We start from the raw sequence: 19,763 nt of genomic DNA on the forward strand, positions 1-19,763 counted from the left end.
AGGACAAAGTATGTAAAATGATGTGAAAAATATCATTGAAAATACCACAGTCAAGATTGTGAGACTTTACCAATTCTTTTCTACTATACTTTCAATGTGCAAAATGAAAAGTGTGTTGATAATGTGTGAAAAACAAACTTATGTCAAACCTATTTCAAATGAAAGCACAGGACCTACATGTCTATGCTCTAATATATCTTTATGCTTTTGCAGGTACACACAGTACTATAGCTCCTGTGATAACAAGATATTGATTCTCCATCATTCTGCAACCCAACCAAACACACATATTTAGGGGTAAATATCAGCATCTTGCATTTTTCTGAGCAAAGATCAAGGCCCTCCTCCTCACTCATGGTTTGTAAACAGCTGCTTACCACTGGCAGAAATGTTCTCTCAGCTCCTACCTCACCCCACACTCCCCAAATACAATCCCCAATTGTTAGGACAACATGTGTAGCCACACCAAAGACAATGCACATTCTATTTTCTTAGAGTGTATGTAGAGTATTGGGAGCTACAACTACCTTCTGTTTCCTTTCTGACCAACAGCTTTCCTCTGCCTCCTAGAGGCTTCTAAACTGTAACTTACATACTTAAATGTCAGATGGCACGAACTGGAAGTGGATTCCAGTTTCCTGTTGACACAAAAAGTAAGTCCAAACCACCTCTTGGCATATGTGAAATGGTTGTCTTCGCAGTCGGGTACCCCTGCCATTTCACGCATTTCAGGAAGACAGGCAGGTGCCTGTGGCAGCACAGCCCTCCCGGTGGGAATTGCATCCCTGTGTGCTCCAGCCGTGCTCGCAGCATCTCACATGTTGCGTGTCCCTGCACTCATGGCTCGGCCCCGTGTTTTCAGTCAGCATTAAGACTCAGGGACAAGGAAAAGCCGCTTGGCAGGAGTGTCTAACCGGAGTGATGTGTTTTGTTTATGAAAACGAATGCCACTCAATACCTGGCCTTCCCTCCTCACTTACATCCCAGAGATGCTCCCTTGCGTTGGGCACACACTGCACTGTTAGCAAACGAACCGAAAAAGCCTCTGTGACCTCCAGCGCCGCCACTCGACCCCGGGGCCAGGCAGACCCCTACCTTTTGCCCTCTCCCAATTTGCCTGCTCCCTGAGGAGCAACGCAGGTTTCCCAAGGGACAGGAGAGCCCGCGGAACGTCCCCACCGCATCACTCTCAGCCCGCTGGGGCTGTGCAGGCTCCCACCCCACTCCTCGCCCCTTGCTTCGCCCAAGGTGAAGCATCCACCCACGCGCGCTCCTGCCTTTCCGTGCAAGGCGCAGTCAGGGCCGGCAGAGGTTCCCCCCTCCTCCTCTCCCTCCCCCACAGGCTGCCGGCTCCTCCCCTGCCCTCCCTCCCCGCCGCGGGCGCCGCGGGCCCCTCAAGGACTCGGCGGGGCTCTCAATGTCAGGCGGGCGGACGGCGCGGCCGCCGGCAGGGGGCGGGCACGGGGCGGCGGTGCCCGCCCTGCGCGGAGCGCGCTCGGGCCGGCGGCGCTGCTGCTGCCGGGCGGCGCGGAGCTCAGCCCAGCCCAGCCCAGCCCAGCCCGCCCCAGCCCAGCCCCAGCCCAGTCCAGTCCAGCCCAACCCACTCCAGCCCAAGGGCGGCCGAGCCCAGCCGCGCCGCTGAAGGGCACCGGGCGGCGACGAGGCTTCCTCGCGCTCTCCCGCGGCTGGGGCGCGCCCCCCCGCAGCATGGAGGCTGAAGCGCAGCTCCTCCGCCGGCAGCCGGGGACGATTGGCAGCGCTAACTCCTTCCCAGCCAAGCAGGCGCTCCGGCGGAGAAAGCCCAGAGCAGCCCCGGCAGCGGCGGCGTGAAGGAGCATGGCAACTCGTGTGCTTCAAAGTGGACCGGAGGCGGGGGCGAGGAGCCGTGGTGGCTTCGAGATGCCGAGGGACCCCGGCGGCAGTACGGCTTCATGCAGCGGCAGTTCACCTCCATGCTGCAGCCGGGGGTCAACAAATTCTCCCTCCGCATGTTCGGGAGCCAGAAGGCGGTCGAGAAGGAGCAGGAAAGGGTTAAAACTGCGGGGTTCTGGATCATTCCACCCCTACAGCGACTTCAGGTGAGCGCGGGGCTCACGGCGGGCGGGAGCGGGGTGGCCCCGCCGCCTCGCACCTCGTCCGGCGCGACTTCGGCGGGCCGCCGGACGGGCGGTGGGGCAGGGGCTGCGACCCGTGCTGGGACGGCCGCGGTCTCGGCCCGGCCCGGCGCTCTCCAGAGTGCTGCACCCGGGACGGCCCCGCAGGCCCCGCGCCCGCCGGGGCGCCGCCCGCAGCCCCTGAGGAAGGATGGAGAGCTTCATGGCCCTCTGTCCTGCCCTGCCGGTCTGTCCGCCCCGCGGGACCGCGGTCCGTCGGGCACGGCTCTGCCCTAGAGTGTGAGAGCTCGCCAGGGGGTTACACAGCTGCATCAGCATCAATAAAATCCCTGGGTGTCTGCACGCGGCTGCCCTTCCCTGAGCACCGGGCATAAACACTTGTTCCAGGGGTTGCGTGAGGGAAGCGCATCTCAATCAGAGTTAAATCAATCAGAGTAAAATAAGTTCATCCAGGTGATGTGTGGGAAACTGTGTTTTCGTAGGGAGGCAGGTAAATGTGATGCCAAATTAGCATTGCTTTTATAGTAAGCTGAATGAATGTAGGATGGGAACAGTCATACAGAAAGCAGGGCAGATAATTTCCCAAAAAGTTATATTCCCTTTAGAATTACATTTTTAAGTGTAGGATTGTTTAATTGCATTCTCCATGCCAGCTGGCTGTATGCCTTTGTAAATGTAACGTTCTCTGTGATATTTGCCGAGGAACTATTGGTGTCATTAAGCGAATTTAATCAACAGCTTGCATTGAACAACCTACGTCTATATGATAAGTGAATTGCACTGGAGACCATGTTTAATAAAGGAAAATCCAGAATGTTCAATAGTTACACGGATCTTCTAAGAAACACTGGGCTAAATAGAACATGCTTCCAGTGGAAACAGAAGGAAATACTTTCAAAGTTCAAGTTTCTGTGGGACTATTTGGAGTGAGGTGTTATGCAGTGTGCCGTGTTAGCACCTTGCAGTTGAGCCCGAGAGCAGTACAACTGCAGGAGTGAAGGAGCGTGGCAGCACTGTTATGACTTGGAATTATGCTTCAAGTCCCTGCTTGTCTTCCTGGTTCCCAGAGGGCAATAAACTGCACTTGTTCTTTTCCTGAAGTACCTTTTCCCCCCTTTCATGCCAGCTCAGCTGCACTAGCAGGTGCATTTAAGGGGGGAGAGAGCCACTCACCCACCCACGTCCTTTCTACCAGCCAGAGAGGGACATAGCAGGTCACATCTGCTGCTGTGGTAGAATGCATAGGGGATTAGGAGGGTCTGATAGCCTCTTACTTACCCGTGTGTGTGCATGAGTAACTTTATTCATATGAGAATTCTGTTAAGATGAATGAGTTTTTTCTTGTGAGTAATTTCCCTTGTTTTGTTGTAAGCTCTGTTTCTAAACGAGTTGCACACCCAGACAACGTTTTGTGCGATAGGAACTTATTTGTCATATTTTGCAGCATGTAACTTTTTAAGCTATTGTGTGAAATAAGTGTTTTGTTACAGAAATATCTTCTAATTCTGTCCTAATTCTTCCAGTGGGAAGATTTAGAGATTGTAGCATATGTTTGCCTATTTTTTTCGATAGGAGTAAACAACTCTGCATCCGTTTCAGGACTGTTGTTTGAATAGTCTTGAATCAACTGTATTTTCTGGTGATTTAATGATGTTTTTATTTGTTTTTTAGAATGGAACTATTTGGTTTTTAAATAAAGTTCATAGTCTTTCATTCGTTTTTGGATGGTGTGGCCTGCTCCAGACCCAGTTTTTTAGCTAGTAGGACCATCTTGGTGAGGAATATGAGATGTTTTTGTTTCTTTTCTCCTAAAATACTTGCTACTGTATAATGATACAATTCTTTTTGGGTGGCAGTGTGAAATGTGTGAGGAGTTGCCCTATATAGTGTATTCACCTTCTTATTTGGCAATTATGACAATGCTAGTAAGTGCCTCCTAGCAGTATCTCTGTACCAGAATAAATGTGTATGTACGATGGAGTGGTCTTAATTTCTGTTTTGCATGTTACTTTGTAACAATTTAATGCTAGTGTGTAGACCAACCTTAAAACATGGAAAGAAGCAGGGGTATTCCAGTGTCACTGTGTTGATGTTGATACCATCAGGGGAAAGAACTAGATTTTCTACCCAAGTAACAAAGAAAAGGTAGAAAGCTGAATATTTTATGGTATCCAAGTGAGAAGATGTAGACTGCGTTTGTAAATGCAGCTATTATTAGGGTGTTTGTGGCACATATGAGAACAGACATCCCAGTAAACTTAAAGTATAGACACACTTAGGAGAATATTGGGTTAACCATGTAAAATGTGAGAAAATTCTAGTAAAGGCTCCTGCGCACTTGTTTTGGATTTTTTTTCCTCCTAGTTCTGGATGCTTGTGTGCATTTCCTTGAAGAGTTTGATGCATTTGGCTATATCTGTTTACCTAATTCTCTTTTTTTAAAAATAAAAATAGTATATTTTCCTACACCAAGCAGTATTTTGTTGTGACGTTTGGAGAAGTGGGCAGCATCCCTGCACCATCTTCTCCTTTTTTTTGGTATGAACAAAGTGTGGAAGCTGTGTCTCTAAATTTGGTGCTCTGTGAATTGGTTACCTCCATCCTTGTAGGACTTTGTCTTTAGTTTTATGGCTCTCCATCCTGCCTACGTTTCAGGGAAGAATTGTCTCTTCATCAGGCAGATACACCCTTGGAGTATTAAATTCAATAAGTATTACATAATTTTTCCGTAAGGGGACCATTTTGTTCCTGGTCGTCTTTTTCTAGGCTTCTGAGGTTAATGTGTAATTTGGAAGCTGTTGTGTAAACCAAGCACCTAATGCACATCAAACCCAGCACAAGACCTCCGTTTATCTCCTTGCAACTGTGGTTGCTGTGTCTCTGAACTTGGACAACAAGTCTGTGTAATTGCATGACTCACAAAAATAAATTTATCAGTCAGAGTTTACTGAAGTTCTGAGTGCGTTCTGTAAGATGCTGAGTGCCTCCGTCCATCTGTTCTCATGTGTGGAAGAACGAGCCCGCAGGAGGGATCACTGGTCCAGCCCTGTGGCCTTGCAGCCACCAGGTGAAAGCAGCACAAAGCCAGCAGGAGATGGGAGCAACTGCACACGGTTTTCCTGCTACCACACATTTCACTTGTTTCATAGCAGGGTTGTGGTGAAATGGGCATTTGGTGACTTTTATGTGTTACGGCCTTTTGGTGTTAATGGAAATGTACGTAGCTGACTTTTCAAATAATTAATTATTCAGTGTCCTTTGGCATGTCAGGAGTTTCTTTAATGCTCAGAGGGCTTGCTTGCATGTGCCTGGGCTGTTAATCCAGCCCTGTATTGTCTCCATCCCTCCCGGCCTGTGGGTACGCGGAGAAGCTCCCACTGTCATGGAAATCTTGAGTTTATCACCATTTCTGCAACAGCATCTGTAGACAGCAATCTGTAAAGAAAGCAGAATTACTACCGGAGTGGTATCTCTTGACCAGAAATAGCAATGTACGAGACAGACTGAGTGGAAATAATATGTGTATGCCTAAGTGTAGCCTTCACACTCTGATGGTTACGGTATTCAGCTTGATGTTTGATAGCAGCCTTTGTCTGCAATTGGGGACAAAAATTATAATTGGCTTCAAGATGAAGTGAAGTAAGACTGTGTTGTGGTGGTGTCTGTCAGAGTAGTAGTGGAGGCAGTGCTGAAGGTCTTTTTTCAAGTGTACATGAATACAAAGTATGAACTGATCTGCAGCAATTAAGATAAAACTATCAACATTTTATCTTGGGGTAACTTTACATATGTCCAAGAAACTCAAAGCCTTATTTTAATGATAGCATTAAAAAAAAAAAAAAGCAGAGTTAATTCCAAAACTAGAACAGAAAATTTCAGAGCACTGTGAATACTAAAGGTATACAATATTTATTTTAGCTTGTATGTCATCCCAGTTTCAAAATCTTTTTGTATACAGATTTGAGGGATCATGTAAATGCTTGAGGTTTATCATATAAATCTTTATAAGTTATAGAAAGCTCTGTTAGTAATACCTTTTGAGTAATTTAATGCCAGGTTTCAATAGGTTTTAATCAGGGTGAAAGACACAGTAATGTTTGCATGTGTATGTCTAGCTAGTTACCAAAGACTATTTTTGCATCTGTTGCTATTAAAAAACATTGTTATATTCTGCAGTTTTATGCAACCCATCCATGTTGTCCTCCATATGTACAGCTTAAATTTTCAAGTAAGTGTATGCCAAACTGTAAGTCGCAATTACCATGTATTAGTGCACCTCATGTGGTTTTGTTTGTTTGGCTTTGTTTGTTTGTTTGGTTTGGTTCTTTAAATTATAGTTTTGGGGTTTTTTTAACATTTGAACTTACATTTACTTTATGAATCAATTTTCTTTTTCATTTTCACCTATCCTTTGGACCTGTCTGACCACCAGTAATCACCCTAACTTGGTAGACTGTGTAGCTCACAATCATATTCTAAAGTTTGTGCATTGGTTTAAAACCTATTCTTCTTCGGGCCCAGTCTTCACTCTGCGTGTTATACCTAGCATTTGCATTTTAAGAAGCTTAGGGTAAGCACTTTGTCCTTTTCTTTTGTCACGTCTCTAATGTCTCTTTTGAAGCTAATGAGATTTATCTTTTCGTGAGCTGTTACATGCTTAGGTTTACATAGAGCAGTAGAGTTGGAAGGTAATACTATATGCAGTGAGGACAATGTATTATATCATACTTAAATGTAATTGATAGAGATATATGTATGCAAAATGAAGTATATAAATCATGTTAGTTTATATTAAATAGATTGGATACAAATTAGTGTGGGTTTTAATGCATACATTATGTCACTGGTAGTGCAGGAGTATGAAATGTCTATAATTTTGGATTCCTAAGGTAGTCATTTAATTCTTACTACTCAGGATTTGTCCTGAGATTGTTCTGCAGTATTGGCATTTTTGAATTATTTGCTAATAAACTGATAATCATTGATTTTTAATTATACTGTATACTGTACATTCCTTGCACAAACAATTAAAAAAATAGCACAGTTTTGGCTAGGGCTCTTTCATGTATCATTTTCAAATACTGTCGTGGTGACTATAATTTCTAGTTCTAGTAAAGAAAAATTTTATACACTTAAACTACTATTACTTGAACGTTCACTCATTGTATGTGTCTCCCTATGGAGAACTGTTTAGTACAAAAAGGATTATTAATAGTGCTTGGCTTTTTATTTGCTGCATTCCAACAATTTTTGTACTTTACTTAGATAAATGCCCCAAAACATAAAATGACAAAAATGTAGCATTAATCTAAATAATGCATTTATAATGTCTAAAATTACTTCTGACATTAAGTTATATATTAAGCTTAATTATAGTTACCATGTAAAATGCAACGCCTATAAAGGCAGGCTGAAGAGAAATATGGTAATGGTCCTCAACTACATAAATGGATGTTACAAAGAGGAAGGAAATTGCATAGAAGTAATGGAGTGAAATTGCAGCAACAAATACCTAAGTTAGATGTTTAGAAAGCAGGACCAAAAACAAGCAACGAAATATTCTATTGAAAATGCTTTGATGTGGAATATAGGCCAGAAATTCATTAGGTTGTTTTTCATCTCCAGTTCCTATTATTTTTCATATTGAATAATAATGTCTTTGGTTATCGCCGATTTGTTTGTTATGAAATCTAGTTGACTAAAACTAGCTACTGGCATTTCCTTTTGCAACAGTTGTAAGCATGTGTGAGAGAAAACGTATATGCAGAGATGTATTTTGTATTCTTTTGCATTCTTTTCCCCTTTGAAATTTTCTTCAAGAGCTGGTAAAGGAAGCCAGTGGAGTCCACCTGAGGTTGATGCAGCAGCCATTTGCCTCTAGGGCATGTGGAATGGATTACGCCTTTGTTTGTTCAAGGAAAGTGATTCATTTTACTGATAAGACATCCTTCTGTCTCTAGATAATGTAGGATACTAAGGCCTAGTTTGAGCTCACTTATGTGTTAAACATTTGCCAATTTTCATTATGTTAATTCTAGTCCTAGAATATCAGTCTATTGACTGCCTCTTCTTTCACACTTTGGTCATGTTACTTACTTGCACATTGAATAAAGTTTAAAGCAGAGAAAGAGCTGAACAAGTGTAACTCAAATAATTCCTCAGTTCACTGAGTTACTTTTAATTTAACTTGGGGCATTTTGAAGATCACCTATAAATAAGTACACGAGTACATGTCTTTTCTGCAAGATGCTTAATTTTACAAAGTTCACCTTTTCACAGTCTAAATAAAGGCAAATATGTTCCATCATGATTTTGAGATATGTTTAAAAAGCAACCACAACAAAATAAAATAAATCCAAAATGTTACAGAATTCGCGTGGGAAATCTAAAAGATGATGTTCTGGGGTAGTTATATTAGAATCTTTAACCTGGATCAATATCGTGAGACTTCATCTTCAGTTTTCTGATTTTTTTGCTTGACTGCAGTGAGAAAAAAGTTCTTGTTAAATATGATACACATACACACACACACACACACACACACACATAATCAAAAATCAGATCTCATAAGATCATCATCATGCTTGGGCCTATGGGGAAAAAGTACCGATTCCCTTATTCCAATTGATTATTTTAGCACAGCTACATATTTTTGACTGCGTTCTGGGACTTTATTTATTAGCTCAGCAAAATAAGCAATTCTTATAATTGAGTCAGTAGAAGTTTTTCTTTATCTTGATTTTCGTGGACTTGGGTATATGAAAGAAACTGTGAATTGGAATGCTGTGTAAAAGCATGAAAGAGTAAATAAAGGTGAATAAAGGTGTGTGTTTAGGATTTGGTTTGGGGGGTTTGGTGACTACACAGATAAATGAAAGATGCATAGCATTTGATAAGTTCCTAAAGCTTTTTTTTGTTTGGTTTTGGGTTTTGTTTTGTTTTGTTTTTTTGTTTGTTTTTTTTTTTTTTTTTTTTTTTTTTTTTTTTTTTTTTTTTTTTGTTTGTTATGTAGTCAGGTTAAAATTTGAGTGTCTCGGTTTCTGATTGTTCAGCCTGGAGCAGCAGAAATAGAGAGATATAAATTCAGAGGTCACTTAAAATGTATGGGTCTTTAGCTCTGCATTTCTGCCTACCTATCTAAGATTAGTGACATTGTAATATTTAATTAAACTTTGTCATCTTTTTATGAGAGGTTCAGATTAAAGGTATAAGAAGGCAAAATACTATTTTTAGAGAAAAGGGTAGAGTATGAAAATTTGTAGAGAAATTTACTTCACTTGATTGCAAGTAAGAGATATCTATTCCCACCTCTGCTTTGACTCAACAGCATGCCTGAGAGCTGTTTTCTATGTCAATATACATTTTTTTTGAGAGAGGAAACTTTTAACCTACTTTGCAATGTTTAATTTTTAACCTGACAGTACAGTTCTTGTTAATTGCTTGAAAGTCGTTTAGCTGTCTATTCCCTGATTCTTTCCCAGAGGCATGATTTAATTTTAAAAATCATAGTGTATTCAGCTCTAATTATTGGAGAGCTCATTCTAGACACATAGTAAGGTATGTTAATGACCAAAAACTGTATCAGCTGGAGTCAATGTCAGTACTACCTCAAGGACACTGTCATTTAGCTTCTATAAAATCTCTGCTAATATCTTTTAATCTGATGATAGTCAGATTCAGGCAAGCTGCATAGTATTTTTCAATAATCTTATTGCTTTGTAGTATAGTGCAGCTGGAATAAGTCTAGCATAAACTTGTGTTTTAGAAAATGTTCATTTCATTACAAGAGAACTGCATCCTGTTTCCATTCTATCTTAAAAAAAACCCAACACAACAAAACCTTAAAAACTGTTTTTATTTTTTCAGTGGAATTCCAACAACTAAAGTTGCATCATATAGCTAAGAATAGGATTTTGATCTTATTTTATTAACTTCTTTGTTGTTTATGTATATATGTTATCTAATGAGGCATTTTATTTAATAAATAATTTGATATATTATTGGAATTTAGTATGCGACTACGATTAAGTTTCTTTCTCTAAAAAATGTCATACTTATTACAAATTTTTATTAAGATTTTTTTTTTAACTGCAAAATCACAGGTTTCTTTATGCTCACTGTCAAAGCTAGGTTTTTTTTGTTGTTGCTGTTGGTTGGTTGATTGTTTAAACTATGTACTTTAAAATAGCCTATATACATAAAACTTGTTATGACTGGAGGGGTTTTTTTAGGTGTTATTACTCTTTTTAATCCAATTCTCAGTCTGAAAGTCAGTGAATCTTACACTTGCACTAAAGTTCCACTATATAAAGAGCCCCACAGAAATAAAATGTACCCTTACAATATCAAATATTCCAATTCTATAGGTATCACACTCTGGTTGACTGCAGGGTTTTTTTTCTCTCATGTCAGACTAAAGTGTGGAAATATTGATATTTCCTTAGCTGGTTCTGTTGTATCTTAGAGTAATTTACCAAATCCTCTAAGAAGCACCTCTCTTTATGGCATGGCTGCAGCAATACACTGTGTGGTTCAGAAATGATCTGACATTATGCCAATATGTTGATTGCAGCGAATTTAGGGTAATATATCATGACATCCTAAAAATAAATGATTATTCTACATTTTTCTATGTAAAAGTTATGGAAAATATACTGATCTTTTATTAAATACATAGAGTAAGATCTATACAACTCTACCCAGGAGATGGAATATAAGTATGACTGAAAAACCATGGGGATGCAATCAAGTTTTCACACAGTTAGTGAGAGGTTTTCTGTCAGGCTCTTGTCACTTCTGTCTAGCTGTTTATTCCAGGAGGATTTATCATTTCTGTCTGGTAGAGAAATTACTATGGCACAAGTAGTAAGTACTACTACCCCCTAAAACCTCTTATTACTGCCTGGCAGTAGATACTTGCAAGTTTCTGTGTTCCCCAAACACATCCTGGGCTACAGGTTCCTTGGGATGGCTGTATATGGACTTGTTTGCACTTGATTTTTCAGTGAAGATAACAGCCAGGCTTGTCTGTCACTCTGGTTCACCTTGTCTTTGGTGCCAGACAATCCCAGTAGTGACACAAAGATTTCCTGTTCCAGCTAGGGATTAGTCTCTTAGACACAAATTTGGAATCAAAACATAGATAGTAAAATAAATCAAGCATATACCTCAAGCTTCAGTTGGTAGTTGGGTACCTTTCTCATATACCCAGCTTACCGAGCGTGCTAAAGAGTTATTTTTCAGAGCTGTGTGTCCAATGTTCAGGGAAACTGCTATCTATGTGACTGCCTAAGTACTGAATCCTTCTTTTTCTCTCTTTTATTTATAGCATTTCTTATAGTGTAACTTTCAGGTAGTGAAATTCTGCTATAGTCAACATATGCTCTAAAGTTAGTGGGAGCATGAGGATGTAGTCCCTGAGACAGTATTTTTTTGAAAACATTTTCTCTTTTTCCTCATTCTGTTTTTTCTTTGCCCTCCTACATCTCTTTCTGAAGGTATAATACATTCCTTTAAATAAATGGAAATGATGCATTGATTTTTTTTTTTTTAATTTGTTTTTCTGCTGTGTACTTTTCCATTCTTACCCAGTCTGTTAGCTAGGAGATACAGAGCTGTTTGTTCAAACTAGCAGGAAAAGTTAGCCTAGGTATTCTTCACAGTGTCTTGGAGTTTGTAAATAAATGCCTTGTAGTAATTAAAAAAAATGGCATGAATATTTTCTATTTCCTTTGACTTGGGCAGGTTAGCAGCTTTGTGTTGAGAATTGCAATGTGATGCAATTGAACATACTGTAACTGTACACCTAGTAACAAGGTACTTTGCCAAAATTGTCCCCTCAGCCTGCATATTGCCAGCATGGGAATTCTAGTTGCAGACATCTATCACATTAAAGATATAATTATAAGAAGCACACTTCGGTAGTGCAAAGAGAGTATGGTATCAAAAGTAAGCACTGCCAGATGGTAGGCAATCTATCAGAGCATTTAAAAAGGGTCAAAATCAAAAGTGTCTGAAATCTGATGGCTTATTAAGCATAGATATCTCTTGCGTGGGAAAAGTGAGAGATGAGTAACCTAACCATGAGGTGCCCACATGACCAAAACAGACTTTTAATTGCGTGCACTCTGTCAGTAAATATCTGAAATACTTGTTTTTGCTAAGTTAAATGTGGTTTTGAAATTTGGAACAGAATATTAAATACAGTGATACACTGCTGGGTGTTGAAAAGTTGAGTAGGATTTGTACATGTTCTTATTGTTTATTTATTGAAGTAGTGAATTCGTTATGATGGCTGATCTCTCTGAAATGGAAGAAGTCTAAAAACAATTTCAAGGGTTTTGGTGTTGAAAATAATTAAATCCAGGATGTAATATTTTTATTATTTTGTATGCGTATTATTTAGCTAGATGTGAACTACAAATGACAAATTATGACTGAATCCAGTTAAATCTTTGGTTTTACGTTGCTATTTGAAGGTACTAACCACGAGTTTTAAATTCCTTGCTTCACTTTAAACTCTTCTCTATTTTTATTTCCTAAAGTTAGATTTTTCTGTAGTCTGCCTGTATGCTGTGCTCTGTTTTTCACATGCCCGCTAATTTTCTTTTGTCAAGAGATGATTCTCATTAAGACAGGTCTGAGGAATACTCCTTCAGTATTATACAACCTGTCAATGTTATTCAGCAATTTCCACCACCACCCCCCTCATTCTACAGGACTGTACAAGCATTGCTTAATGTGACTGTGGTTGATTCTGTCATTTCTAAGCTGCAGCCAACTTTTACATTCTCCACAGGCTAGACCAAATTTATCTTTCTGGGGAAAGGATGGGAGAGCTGCAGTGAACTTCCACTCCCACACTTGTTCCTCACATCACAACAGAGTTCAGACTTGCTTCAGGGAAAGAGAGCTAGCTTTATAGCCCAGGAGTGTGGGTACCATGAATAAAATGGTGGCAGATGTTCCTGCTGGGGCTACTGAGTCGTAATTCCATGGAGTGTTACTGAATAGCACATCATCTTAACATTGAATGTGCACACTGATATGATGCCACTGGGAAAATGAGCAAATGGAATATGATGTTTAACTGGGTTTCGTGTTTCTAGTATAAATTTTTCCATTTCTGGAATGGCTTTGAAAATCTCAGGTTTACCCAGTGCTGTACACAGAGTGTGCAAATCTATAGGATGGTAGATGAAGAAGATCCGAGATGGAAGTCAGAAGCCCATCTATCTTTGGATTTTAGGACCTAGATACTTGTAAGCATCTGGACTCCATGCCTGAACATCTTTCAGAATTCCAGCCATACAGAACCCTAAATGGTAAAATGGATGTTTAAAAAATGTCACCCATGGGTGCTGTGGATTTTCAGAACTAGTATGTCAGAATAATTTGAATATGCTTCAGCTTCCATTTTTGTTGTATTATATATTTTGATTTGCAGTTTACTGATCAGTATATTTTCTAAGATTGTAAGGAAGAGTTCTGTTAATAATTTTTCACCCTCAATTTCTCGCTGCTCTCCACCAATGAATTATTAACAACTCTTTGGCAGTTCTAATTATTACACATCTTTAGTTTAAACATGTTTGATTAGTTCATAACTCACTGTCCTCCAAAAAAAGAAACATAAATATTTGGCTAAATTAGATTTTTTTCTTTCTGAGGAATATTGGCTTGTGGCTAAAACCTCTTATAAGATCTCCAAAGTAAAATGTTTTCATTTGCTGAAAGCCAGAAACCTATTTATTATATTTAGTCAACTACATTTTGAGTGAATGTGGATGGAAGATAAAAATGGACATCTGGTGTTTTATTCACCATGAAAAGTGCAGCTCTTTTTTGTTTTGCTGTATCAAAACAAGAGTCATCTATCAGTATGGGAGTAAAGAGCTTTCTTGGTATTTTTGCGGTTGTTTATAGGTCAGGTCATGGGTTCTTGACCAAAGTTTCTTTGAGTGCTTATTTTAGAGCCACTTATCAGTGACTACAATTATAGGCAACTTTACTTGCGTGCAAACACTTTCGCCTGTAACCCTTAACCTGTGGTGGGTGGCTGATGTCAAGACCAGCCCATTGTTAAGGAGTATGGAATGTCTTTATTTGAACATTCAAAGACTGGAAAAAGAACTTTTGCCTGAAAAGACTTCAAAGTCATCTGTTAAAAACAAAACACTCTACCAAAATATAAAATGGAGAAGCAGATTATTAAAGAATTCCCTTTTATTTTTTTCTGATAAATATTTATAAGTGAAGCGTATAACAAAGCCTGTGGTTAAGTTTGAATAAATTTTCAGATCTTAATATCTTTATCAATCTTTTGTTTTTCAGGCTGAAAACTGACATGTTATTCTGAAGCTTAAAGTGACTTTCTCTCTTACAAAAATGAATAAAGACACTGTGGAAGAAAAAAACCTTTATCTTGTATATGTATTTTGTATAACAACTTTAGATGATTCTGTCTCAGTGAAGATGGAATAGAATTTTAAATTGATCTAAGTCTTGGTTTCAAATATCTTCCACTGGCTCAATGACCATTTCATATGACTAAATTAAAACAAAATATTTAATAAATATGTTTCAAGCAAATAATCTGCTGTAATTTAATAAATACTTTCTACACATGGTTTGTAAATTTAATACATACTGTTTTTAGAAGTGGATCTTGACCATCTATTTCATTGTTGCGTGACAAAATGTAATAACCCCTCATTTTTTAATTGCAACAAAGCAATGGAAATTACCTGCTGTAGTGCTGGCAAAGGTGTACAGGAAGTAGAAAAGGTGTCATTGCATGTAAAGGCAATCTGCTGGAGTGCTTGATATTGCAGGCTATCTCCTGTTTTGCAGATCAAAAAACAATTTATCCAGTAAGTTCGCATAGACCATTTTTTTTAATTAGGAATTTTTTATTTGCTTTTTTTAAGGATAACCAAAGCCACTTAATTGAAAAAAAGCCCCTCTTTGTTTCCTTATTTTGAATTATGTTGCAAAAAAGACCATTCAGCAATTGCATTCCATTACACTGACCAATGTTCATAAATGTCAGAGACAGATTTTACATCCCCAGAAACTTGGGTTGTGTTCCAAACCTGCACCCTTTGATGAGCTGCTCCCAGTAGCAGAATGGAGGCTTTGCTCAGGCCAGCTTGTGTGGAGCTTGCTGTAGCATTAGAGGGTAAACAGCATGAAAAGACAATGAGAGGAGCAGAGGTAGAACCAGCAAGATCACAGTTACCTAGGCCGGTAACTAGAACATCTCTGACCATAATGTATGCTCTTTCTTGTTTACTTTGCTCACTTTTCTGGGTTTTCCTTTTTGTTTTAAACAAGTGAATATGAGGTCTATCTGATCACTGCTCTGTCTAGCTGCATAATTAGCTGATTTGTTTTGGCAACACAGGCGGAGAGCTATGCTGTCAAAAGGATGGTAACACTGGAATGTGCAGTATGCAAACTGGGAAGTTTTAAAGCAATTTTAAAATTAACGTTGCATATGTTTAAATACTGTGGAAGGCAAATGACTAGCAGAGAGTTATGAATACAAGCTGAGTAATTAGAAAAATGGGGTGCATCCCCCTTTAAAAGGTGTTCGTAATAAATGCACATGGGGAAAGGTATGTCGAAGCATGCCGAAGATCACTTCTTTCATTTCTTATGTGATGTGCGCATTTTATTTTAAATTAATTGATGTTTTAGATAAATGAATATGATTAATTCAGTTAAAGAAATTAATAAAATAACAAATCCATAATCATACTAAAGCCATATTCAAGTGTGTACCTGAATGTCTTCTGCCTCCATTTGCTCGGGAATTAAAACTGTTCAGCATGGATGTTCAAAGTGTACAGTAATTTTTGTCTTCTGCTGGAGAAGATTTGGACCTGTACATTTACCTTGCATAGCACTGCTGGTATGGACACTTCCAATAGCAATGTCACCTCTCAGAGCTGTTCTGCTTTGACAGAGCAAAGAACTGACAACACCTCTCCAGTATAGTGATTGCCTTACCCGGGAGGAAGGTTTTGGTTCCTGCTGTAGTTTGTATTTGTTTAGGGAGAGAGGACATGTCAGCAGCATACATTGCTTCAAGAGGCACAGTATGGCTTGGTGGTAGTGAATTCCCTGAGGTGTGGGAGATCCTGGGCTCAGCTGCCCACAAACAGATGAGGAAAGTCCAGTGGGTGTTCATAGGTGTTGATGAGAGCTCTAGGTATTAAGCTGTTTTGTAAAAGGTGGATGCATGTGACATGACCCTAATTATTTACCATGTTGCTCTGTTGTGAACTTGATCTTTCTTTTTCCTTTGCTGTTCTAAAAAGCGTCTGAAATGTATTTGAATCCTTTTTAGGCAAGTGTAAGTAAAAATAAGTAAAATTATCATCTTGATTTGATTTGAACACTGACTCATCAGTTTCTGATGTTATTTTCAGAACAAGTTATTAATATATTTTTTAAATATATAAATTAGATTTACTACCATTTGAAGCAAATTGTTTACTGCAATGTGATATTCATGGATTGTAATAAAACAACTTACTGGTTCTTAAAATGGTATTTTCACTTTTTTTAAAGGGTTGAAATCTCAGTACTTATTTTTATATTCAAGGAAACATATGCTCTGTAGACAAAGGTCAGCCATAAATAAGGGAATAATAATAAAAATTGATATATTTATGCTATTACTTGGTCGGAATCTTCTACATCTACATGTAGATACATAGAATGAGTGTAAATATTAAGTCATGTATATTTGTTTTCACTTGTAATGTAGGAGTACATCAACTTGTTTCATATCTATCTATAATTTTTTACACTTTTTCATATCTCTAATTTTTCACTTTGTGAATTTGAAGACTACTTTTTTTTTTTTTTCAGTTTAAACACAGTGCCCATTCTTACCTTCAATGCACTTATTCAAGAAATGGTACCCCAAGTTCTAGTTTGAAGCTGCTTGTCTGAATGTCCTGTGTCTTTGTACTGTTACACACACAAAGCCAATTTTACCTCTGATTTTCAGAATAAAATTGTTGGCAGTAGTTTGTATGTCAAATCCAAGTTGATGGTCCTAGCCTTGTTTTGGTTTAGTTTGGGGTTTGGGGTTTTTTTTGGCAGAGGTAATAATCTCAAAAAAAATAATTGTCCCACCTCATTTGGTAGTCACAGCCAGTCTCCTCACCAAACCCTATGTCTGAGGTCTATCAATAGCTACGAATGATGTCTTCCCCATCATCTTCTTCTCTGAAAAGTAGAGAAAATAGAATTTTTCCCATTAGCAGAAATTTTAAAGACTATACTGATAATTGAGAGACTGAATTGGTTAAAAAAAATCTATTAAGGGAGAATATTAGATGATACTGCCTGGCTTTCTAATTTTTGGGAGGGGATATTACCTTCATTTTCACAAGATTCTTTGTTGAGAAGAATTACAGAAGGCTTCTTCCAATTTAAGCCTCTGAATTTTTAGTATGGAGGCATCCTAACTGTCATGTTTCTAAATGGCACTCTTAAAATTACTGTCACTACAAAATTCTTAATTAATGCAAGTGTTTCACCATGAGATCCAAGATTATTTTGCAGCTGAAATATTTTTAGATCTGTCTCTTTCAAGCATTTTTTTCCCATACCTTTAAAATGGTCATTTCTAGTTTGAGAATGTGAATGCCTATTTTACAGTGATCCACTACAGAAATTTGCTGATACTTAAATAATCAGTATGTGGCACTTCGTAGTTGGTTTAAGGGTTGGTAACATGAAACTGAAACAAATCAGTTACAGTCCCTACACAAAATCTTGCCTGATTCTGAGAGGCAGTGGTTTCTGTGGTGGTTTGAATGAGGAGGCAAAGTGGAGGAAGCTATACTACCAAAGAGAAAATCAGCACTTACCCTGAGAAAACATAGTTGTGAACCCTGACTCTCCATCAGCACTTTTTCATATCTGGTAGCTACCTGGACTGGGGCACTATCCTGCTTTTTCAGTGAGTAATGGGGCTGAAGAAGCACAGAATCATAGAATGGCTTGCGCTGGAAGGGACCTTAAAGATCATCTAGTTCCAACCCCTTGCCATGGGCAGGGATGCACCCTCTAGATCAGGTTGCTCAGAAAGAAGGAGTTATGTAAAGATGAGGGAGTGCAAGAGTATTATCAGAGCTCCATTGGCAGTGGTGCACTGTTCTTGCCCAAGGTTAAATAGAAGTCAGGCTTTAATTCTTTCTACTAGTTTAATAAGTTTCTCAGGAGGAAGAGCAACTGCAAATATCAGAGGTATTCAAGCAGTTGTGGTAGGGGATTATAGGCTAAAAATGAGGAGTCTCATTGTTAAGTAATATTGCCCTATTATATAAATTTCTCTTTGTCCTCTCCTTCCTTCCCTCCTATATGCAGTGAGTGCACCTTTACTTCTGTACCTTTATTGCTCAGAAATCTAAGGCTGAATTTGGTAATGCATGTAAAATACTATAAAAACTTCAGATATGGAAGCTGCTGCATACATACCAAGAATCAAATATATTTTGATGAAATATCCACTGATTAAATATTAGTTGAATTTACTCATACATATATATTTAGTGTCAGTTAATTAGTTAGTTTTGTAGTTCCTTTCCGTGGACAGTAGTGTGATTTGGTTTTCTAGTATTTGAAGCACTCAAGCTTTAAACCTAACCAAACTCTATAACCAAAGCCTTTTGAAAGTAGTAAATTACTGTTCTTTGGCTTCACTGGGTTCTGATCAGGTCTCTTGAGAGATGCATTTATCTTATCATCTGCCTTATCTAATCATCTGCATAAAGTCACAACTGAGCAACAAATTGCAAATCACCACTAAGTGTGTTTATAACTAAACTGAAAAAACTCATTAAATCTTTTTGAAATTGTGGAAGCTTGTAATTTTAAATACGTTCTATGTCTATATAAAAAAGACAACTCAATATTCCTGAATTTTATTAGTCTCTTATTGAGGTAGGAAATTGCATCAATATTTTTAAAAATAACAGCAAGGGACATACATTGGATCTCTTAAGTATATATGGCTAACCTTGAAGTAACAGATTTCAGTATTATTCCGAAATCAAAAAATATTTCTGGTGGTCCGAAAACTTCATTATTAGGTTATTTTTTAATTGCTTTTAATCTCAATCAGAATGAAACCATTAAACTGGAAGATTCCCAGGTCCACCACTGCTCCTAGTTCAACCAGGGAGACATAGTTTTCAGAATATCAGCCTCTCCCTCATTCCAGACTGACCAGACTCAGGCAGGTAGAGAAAGCCTTTCTGCTGCTTCAGCAGGTTTCCTAGCTAAGTCAATGAGTGTTCATTAAGCTTGATATGTTTTAAATTAGAAAAGAATAACAAACATTGATGAAATTTTCACCTGAGAAAGTGTCACAGGCTTCTACTTAATAATATTTCTGCCCTTCAGCCTCATCACTTGACACGTAGGATATACTGTCAGAACTCTACTGTAGACTGTGCTTTGCAATTGAAAGAGGTGAGCCATGAAAGAGACTCTGTTTCAGCCTTGGAAAGTTTCCTTTGTTGTGTTTTGTTAGCATAAGCTTAAAGCTGTCAGAGTGGAAATAGAGGAACATAAAACATACAAATCAACAAATTCAGGGGAATAGTTTATTCTTTAAAAGCAAAA

General features: G+C 38.8%; 1 protein-coding gene across 1 annotated transcript in view; it reads left to right on the forward strand.

The window, feature by feature from the left end:
• The first annotated feature begins 1,830 nt into the window (after positions 1–1,830).
• The window catches only part of HCN1 (hyperpolarization activated cyclic nucleotide gated potassium channel 1), a 199,179-nt gene continuing 181,246 nt past the window's right edge, over positions 1,831–19,763 (forward strand). Inside the window, 2 exon segments of the mRNA XM_018077327.2 lie at positions 1,831–2,057; positions 2,059–2,078. Of these exon segments, the coding sequence (XP_017932816.1) occupies positions 1,932–2,057; positions 2,059–2,078 (146 nt within the window). The 5' untranslated portion in view covers positions 1,831–1,931.

The sequence above is a fragment of the Manacus vitellinus genome, unplaced genomic scaffold (genome assembly GCF_001715985.3).
Source record: "Manacus vitellinus isolate BGI_N305 unplaced genomic scaffold, ASM171598v3 scaffold_36_pilon, whole genome shotgun sequence".
NCBI lineage: Eukaryota > Metazoa > Chordata > Aves > Passeriformes > Pipridae > Manacus > Manacus vitellinus.